A 7,679-nucleotide genomic window follows, 5' to 3' on the forward strand; every position below is an offset into this window, starting at 1 on the left:
TACCGGTGGCTGTTTTTTTTCCCAGCTGTAGCAGCAGCCGCTGCAGGAGATGGATTACTATGGCACTGGGGCAAGACAGGCTTTTTGGCTGGAGGACTTTTCCAGGAGAGAGAGTTGCTGCAAGGAGGAAACCTCATCTCACTCTCCCTTCCTGTCCCCAGACATTGTGTGACTGCTATCTTGTCTGCATTGTAGGAGCAGCCTGCAGCAGGCGCCAGGAAAATTCCTGGCCTTGGGACCAGCATGCTCTGGTCAGCCAGTCTTCCTGCTGGTGGCATCACCGTGAGCCAGGCTGGGGACTGGCTGTGAAGGGCTGACTTGTGGTCCTGTGCCACTCCAAGACATCCAGGCTGTGGGTGGTGAAATCCCTGGCCATTGGCTTATAGCAATTGTGGTACAGCCAGAAAAGGCACTGGAGTGTTTACACCTGTCCCCAGGGAACAGCCCCCTGTACAAACCCCTCAAGTGTCTGTTTTGGCAACAAGAAGGAAGCAGATGATGGCTCACGTGTTGTGGCCCTGTGCTAACGCCAAGCAGGGTTTCCCCCTGCTCTGGAGGAACAGGGCTCCACTGCCCCAAATCTGGCTCTCCCAGGGGTGATGGGCTACCACACAAGCCTCAAAACTTCCTTGGGCACTGCAGCCAGGTCGCTGAGCCCCGTTCCCAGCTGCAGGGGGGTGGCCAGCTCTGCTCCCCTCAGGCTCTGTGGAATCCCTCATCTCCAGAAGCCTCTGCTGCAGAGCTCAGAGCTGTGGTGTGGAGCCACAGGAAGAGATGGGCAGATGAAGATTAGGGTTGCATCCTCCGTTCAAAACAACTTCTGCTGCTGCTCAGTCTTTGCAGCAGGTTCCTGGGCAAGCAGGTGACCCGTAGGCTGCTGCAGGCATGGGGCGTGTTCAGCCCGCCAGATGCTATTTGGACAGGGATGCCCAATCCTACTTACACAGAGAGGCAAGACAGAGAAACCCAAACCTCTGTGGGGATTATGGGGAGAGTGAAAAAGCTTCAGCCAGACTGTTTTCCCCCCAAGAAAGGTTATTGTCTTACAAGGGGATGTTTTACAGGAAGGCATCAAGGGAATTTTTAGTGGGATAACACCCAGCTGAGTTGTTTCAGCTTCCCTGGTTTGTCTCTACATGTTGCTGCTTCTTGACCTCAGCTGGTTTTGAAGTGTTGTAATAATATTGTGTTATTATTCCTAACGCTGCTTTGATATTTTGAAGGTGAAGCTTTCCTTACCCAGCTGTTCTGAGGAAGACTTGGGTATTCACCACTTTTTGTTCTGACTTGGAAACAATTGAAAGTGCTGGAATTTCCCGCTTTTGGAAATTCCAGTTCTTTTCTCCTGAGTGTTTGGGGGTGTAGCCTCTATGGCATGTGCCTTTCGACTGCTTCTTCAGCAGCTTGAAAGCACAGGAAACCGCGTGCAAGGACGGATGGATGCCATCAGGTCTGATTTGTATCTCTGGTTTATGAAAGCATCATCCACACACCAGCATGAACCCTGCCGGGGATTTTCAGAGGCATGAAGTGAAGCTCTTGGTGAAGTCCCTGCACTGCTGCCAGCCCCACATGCGTTTTCAGCCCCTTTCTCAGCAGAAGCGTTGCTCAGAGAGGTTTTGTGGTGTCTTCAGGGCCCTCCCTGGAGCTGGGGCAGGGCTCTTGCCCGAGTTTGCCTATGGGAGCAAGGAGACACCAAGGCTCCTCCGTCCCACCCAAATCTGCCCCAATAAATCAACTGCTCTTGCCCCAGGGTCAGCAACAGTGAGGTTTTTATTTATCAGATTTTAAATTGTCTTTTCCATCTGGGTAAATTCCTTGGGTTTAGTGGCATGTTTGGGTATGAATTATTTTGCTTCAAGACAGACAATCTCCCTACCCAGACCCCTCTGCTCCCCGCCCCGAGACTCCCCCGCTTGCAATGTGGTGCTGCTTTTCAGCGCAAAGTGAGTTGTTCTCTGGAGGGGACTGAGCGTCCCCTGAAGCCCCCGAAGCTGCGGTGACATCAAGGCAGTGGCTATGTGCTGGCTCAGATATGAAGGGCCTCAGCTGCCACCTAGTCCTCCCCACCACACAGGGCCAGCAGAGCCTTGCGGTAGTCGCCAGAGGTGTCCTTCTGCAAGAGGGAGAGCCATGTCAGAGAACCAGTCCTGGGGAAGTCCAGTTCAAGGTGCTGGGCACAGGGAAGGCACAGCTCCACGTCCTGGACCCCCTGCAGGTATCCTGCAGCAGTGGAAGATGCCAGCACATCCTCTCTACAGCCAGACCAGCCGACACTGGGGCTGCTGGGAGCAGGTTCCCCCTCCCCAGGTGCTGCTCAGCTCTTGAGCTGCTCATGGCTCAGGTCCCCTCAGGGCTCAGGGCCAGGACTCAGCCAGACAAGGTGATGAGCCTGGAAGGGATGTCCCTGTCCCCTCACCTCAATCATGTGGTGCAGAGATTTGTCGAACAGGTCTATGAACTCGCCCCGGATGTTGAACAGGTCAATCTCGCTCCGAGAAATCATGATCCGGGTAAGGGTCCTCTCATCTGTGCCAGCACCCTGCAAGGGGGAGCTTGAATAAAAAGCCCTGCAGGGACTGGGGCTCACATGCACCTGGCATCTCCAGCACAGTCCAAGCTGGTGACCAGGCTCACAGGAAGGCCACAAAAATGATCAGAGAGCTGGAACACTTCTCCTGTGAGGAAAGACTGAGAGAACTGGGGTTACTTAGCCTGAGGAAGAGATGGCTCCGGAGAGATCTTTTTAATACGTAAAAGGGGCTTTAGAAAGATGGGGACAAACTTTTTAGCAGGATCTCTAGTGATAGGACAAGGGGTGATGGTTTTAAATTAAAAGAGAGAAGATTCAGACTAGTTATAAGGAAGAAAGTTTTTACAATGAGGGTGGTGAAACTGGCACAATTTGTCCAGAAGGGTGGTGGATCCCCCCTCTCTGGAAACATTCATGGCCAGATTGGATGGGGCCTTAAGCAGTCTTGAAGATGTCCCTCACTGCTTATTGCAGGGAATTGGACTAGATGACCTTTAAAGGTCCCTTCCAACCCAAAATATCCTATGATCTCTCCTTGGACATATACCGGACTTGCTGTCCAGCCAGACACATCTGCTAACCCTAGCTATTGGTTTGAGCTCAGCCCTCCCTACTCCCTCAGGGACAGCCAGAGGACAAAACCCATCCCTGTCAGGGGGTTAAAGCAGAGAGTCCCAAAGAATCCCAGCACAGTCCTCTCCCATAACCCAGCCCCAGGACGGTCTGTCCGCACCTTCATGGACTTGTAGAGCTTGTCAGCGAAGAAAGCCGGCTTGTTCTTCACACTCCGGACTGCAACACACAGAGGGGAGGGGAAGTGGGCTCATGGCACCCAGCAAGGAGCTGTGGCACCACTGCAGCAGCCACAAGCCCTCCTTGGTACAAGGGTGCAGGCCTGGCCCTCTCTAGGGACTCTGTAAGTGCCCCAACCCCACGCCCCACTGGGAGTCTCCATGGCCCAATGGCAGCAGCAATCTGCTGCCACTCTGCCTTGGCAGTGACAGCTAAAGGGGCTGCCTGCCCTGCTGGGAGCACTGACCGATGGCCACGAAGGCGTCCCTTACATCTCCCGACATCCGCTTCTTGATGGCGTGCTCCACATCGTGGTTGGTCATTTTGATGAACTCCTGGAACACTGGGGATGGGGGAGAGGAAAGGGTCACTGCCCTGGGCACCCAGGAGACTCGAGCCTCAGCTGTAAAGACTTCTGGACCGGGCTTTGGTGACTTCAACAAGCCACCTCAAATGCCAGGCCATACCATCTCTTCCTACTGCCTCATCCCCACCACAGCTGGGGAGAGAGGGCTCAACCTCAGCCTTGGGGGGATCCCCATCTCCCATCCAGCCCAAATCCAAGCACTTGTGTTATAGCTGATGGAGAAATGTGATCCTACCTCTGCGGAGGTGGGGGTAGCTGCGGGTGCAGAGGATGCTGAGGAATCGGGTCTCCAGGGAGTCACTGGAGTCGTTGCTGGAGACATCAGCAAGTTTCTGGGAGAGAACAAAGAGTGAAGAGAGAGGCAGAGACATGGACATGGCAGAGAGGGACACAGATGTCAAACAGCCCTTCCTGGGACAGCCACTCTTGACTTAAAACCGTTTTGCAAAGAGGGTGGCCTTTTATGAGCAGGAAAATAGCTGGGGATTTTTTCCCCCTAAGAAAGGCATTTCCTCTGCACAGATGTGAAGCTGCACACTCACACACTATCTCTAAGAAAAGATGTTTTCCAGTTTTTATGGAAAAAGCTCTGCAATGCTCATGGTTAAGACTCTTTTTTTGTCCTGTGTGGAGGATGTTTCAGGGGTGACCAACACAACCTGAAGAGGAAATTCAGAGCTGCCAGACACAGAAGCCACCCTGGGCCACAGCAGTGCTGCCCATGGGTGAAATGGCTGCTATTCCTCTGCGGGGGTCAGTGGGAGGCTGTGCTCTTCTCACCCATTAGGCTATTGCACGAGAAAGTCACCCCTTCCCCAATTCCCACTTTTGGGAAGCCAGCCCCAAGTCCCACACTGCCTGGAACACGGGTCCTGCATGCAGGCAGCAGGCAGGCTTGGTCCCCAAGGGCAGGGCAGGTGGCTTTCTCCCTCTCCTGCCCCACACTGCAGGCAAGTGCCCTCATTGCAGGTCCCATCTGTCCCCTTGTCCCCATCCTGAAGCAAGGACACCAGAGTCCCAAGCAAGTGAGCACAGCCCATGTGCTCTGAAGAGCCTGGCTTATGGGGCCTGGCTTATTCCCAGCGCCAGCCCTGCACCCCAGGACCTCAGCATCCCCTCAAACATGCAGAAGGGTGAGGAGCGAAAGGGCAGGCACTCACCAGGGTCTCAGCAACAACCTGGTGGAGAGAGAGAGAGACAGGAAGACAACAGGGTCAGAAGGTGCTGCTCAACCTTTATCCTTCCCTGACAAAGCAAGGGAAGTCTAGCAAAATCCCTTAAAATTACCTGTCCCTAGTTCCCCTGCTTCCCCATGAGCAGGACCTGTGTCCTCCTCCAGTTTGGCCTCTACACCAGTGTGTTGGGAGGGTGGCCTTTGGCCAAACAAAGTGAGTTCCCCCAGCCCTGGAGCTTGGGTGACAGTCTGTTGCTCCTCAGGGAGCATCCTTGCCTGGCTCTAGGCTGCCTCCCACCAGCCTGCCCACCTCTGCCAGGCGCAGTGGGATGAGGGGAAGGGCAGCTTTGCTGACAAAACACAGCATGGTGCCAGGTCAGGTGCCACTTGGCTGGCTTGTCCCTGTGCTTGTCATCCCTGGCTCTCTCTGTGCAGCAGGGTGAGGTGAGCAGCAGCACATGCAGCAGGGGTGCAGGCAGGGCACGGGCAGAGGCACAGGCAGAGAGTGTGGCAGGGAGCAGGCAGGGCATGGGCAGAGGTACAGGCAGAGAGTGTGGGAGGGAGCAGGCAGTGCACGGACAGGGACACAGGCAGCGCAGCATCCACTCCCTCTGCTGGCGGCAGCCCTGCTGGGAATGCTGTGGTGCTCTCCCTTGCGTTGGAACATCCAGTGCCGGCACAGGACAGGAAGCGAGAGCTCGGGTTTGACCCTGCACAGATCTTCCCAGCCCCTTACAGAGAAGACGTGGCCCAGAGGAGCAGGAGGTCAGGGAGCACAACCCCTGGGTCACAAGTCTCCTGGGACCAGGAGCTGAGCCAGAGAATGGGCCCCCACACCCCCTGCACTGCTTCTGGCTGCTCAGCCATCCCCCTCCAGTTGTGTCTCAGGAGAGGTTTGGAGCATCCCAGTGTGTCAGGGGTTGCCCCATGCACAACACACAAAGGTGGATGGCTCCTGCAGACCAGCCCAAAGCTGTGTCTGAAGCTCAAGAGCCAAATTTCAGCATTAGTGTGTGTTACTGAACCCCAGAGTGGCAGCTCTGCACAAGAAAAGCTGCAGCCTACTGGTTGGGAACTCCCTGGGACTGCTGTCCCCATGCACGGAGCAGCAGAGCCAAGGGCATCAGCAATCAGGCATGGGAGCTTTACCTCCAAGGGTATCATTTCACCTGGCATCTCCTCCTGCAGTTTACCTGGCCCAGCAGCATTTGCTTCCCTGAGAATGTCAATTCCAGACCAGGGCATGCAACATCCTCTTTTTTTTTTTAATGCAAAGCCCATAAGAGCACTGCCAATACGGGTCTTACCTTAGCATCTTCGTGTGCCTGTGTGAGGTTCTCTGGTCCTTCGTCACGGTTGCCCTGTGGTTGGAAACAAAAATCATGGAGCTGGAGAGGGGACATCTCCTGGGAGAGCCCCAAGTGAGGGGGTGGCAGAGTCCAGCAGCACTGCCCAGCCAGGCAGTGATGCTCTGTCTTCTCCAGCCACCGACCTTCTAGACCCCCAGCACTGCCTGTGGCAGGGAGAGGACAATCCCCAGTGAGAGCTGCCCTTACCAGAGCCAGGGAGACGAGAATCCTCTTGAAATGCCCCGATGTGTCAGAGCTCAGGTCATCTTCCAGGCTCTTGTGGTAGGCTGTGGAGAAGAGATGGCTGAGCCCTGCAGCTCAGCTTCCCAACCTACCAGTGCCTGTTGTGCCCCTGATCCCCACGGGAAGCATGGCTGAAGCAGATGCCTCCATCTGCTGTGTTCAGGCCATGGGAAGAGGGGATCAGCCCAGTAGCTCTAATGCCCTGAGCATGAGCACAGCCTCTTGCTCCAGGTACTCTGGAGGAAATAGGATCATTGTGAAAGAGCTCTCAGGGAAGGAGACGTTGATGGCAGAGCTGGGGCAGGTCAGAGATGGAGAGAGGCCAGGACCAGCGCTCTGCTGGAGGGACTAATAGACCTTCACAGCACCAAGCCATGGACCCAGCCCAGAGACAAAACTTTGCCTGGGCTCTGGCAGGGCCTTGTGCAGTGTGATCTGTGCCCAGGACCTGGGTCCTCCCCCTGTCTGTCCTGTGCCATACCTTCCTGATAAGCCTCGTTGATAGCCCTGATCTCCTGGTTGTTCCGCGTGGCCATGATTTCGATGAGGACGTTCTCATCTGTGCCGGCCCCCTGGAAGAGAGGGGCATGGTGGGTGCTGCAGGTGCCAACACCAGATGGGGACATGGTGGCACTGCCCCACAGTGCCAGGCAAGGAGGGGTCCAGGTCAACCATGTGGCAAAAGTTTACATCCAGCAAACAACCCCAAGGGCTGGTAGGAACCAACATGAAAGTGTCCAAGTATGCTGCTAGTGGGGTCCCAACTGGTGTGACTGGTGGACAGCAGTGCATGTCACTGGTTTGCCCCTACCCTGGCTCTCCTGTGGCTACCAGCTGGCTGAGCATGCTGGGCTGCAAAGAGGCCAAATAGGGCTCCCAGCAAGTCTTGAGTGCAAACCAGGTCTTTGTCCTGATGCTTTCTGATCTTTTCTTCTCTGTAGGAGACCCTGGGGCATGTGAAGCTGGGGGTGCTCACAGCCCCAGGACACCAGCAGTGTGGGTACAGCCACAGCGAAAACCACTTTTTCCTCCCATGCTGGCACTGATACCAGCAGTGTGGCAATTACCTCCACGGCCTTCCTCAGCTGCTTGGCATCGTACTGCGCCGGCGTCAGCATCAGCCCAAGGATCAGCTTGGCCAAGCTGCCCGACAGCTCGGATTTCAGGTCAGCCATCAGGTCCTGCAAAAGCGTTTGAGGGTTCAGTCCCCAGCTGCTTCTG

At 55.5% G+C, this 7,679-nt stretch overlaps 1 protein-coding gene across 2 annotated transcripts in view; it reads right to left on the reverse strand.

Annotated features, from left to right (window-relative positions):
• Positions 1-1,755: 1,755 nt before the first annotated feature.
• ANXA6 (annexin A6) overlaps positions 1,756-7,679 on the reverse strand; it is a 13,509-nt gene continuing 7,585 nt past the window's right edge. Inside the window, exons 16-25 of one of the 2 annotated variants that reach the window (XM_008628925.2) lie at positions 7,526-7,639; positions 6,940-7,030; positions 6,423-6,502; positions 6,174-6,227; positions 4,853-4,870; positions 3,928-4,024; positions 3,573-3,668; positions 3,267-3,325; positions 2,420-2,542; positions 1,756-2,116 (exon numbers count right to left, since the gene is read on the reverse strand). In XM_008628925.2, the coding sequence (XP_008627147.1) occupies positions 2,057-2,116; positions 2,420-2,542; positions 3,267-3,325; positions 3,573-3,668; positions 3,928-4,024; positions 4,853-4,870; positions 6,174-6,227; positions 6,423-6,502; positions 6,940-7,030; positions 7,526-7,639 (792 nt within the window). In that variant the 3' untranslated portion in view covers positions 1,756-2,056. The remainder of the gene's footprint in view (positions 2,117-2,419; positions 2,543-3,266; positions 3,326-3,572; positions 3,669-3,927; positions 4,025-4,852; positions 4,871-6,173; positions 6,228-6,422; positions 6,503-6,939; positions 7,031-7,525; positions 7,640-7,679) is intronic. The other variant, XM_008628926.2, reaches the window with a different exon arrangement.

The sequence above is a fragment of the Corvus brachyrhynchos genome, unplaced genomic scaffold (assembly GCF_000691975.1).
Source record: "Corvus brachyrhynchos isolate BGI_N302 unplaced genomic scaffold, ASM69197v1 scaffold21, whole genome shotgun sequence".
NCBI lineage: Eukaryota > Metazoa > Chordata > Aves > Passeriformes > Corvidae > Corvus > Corvus brachyrhynchos.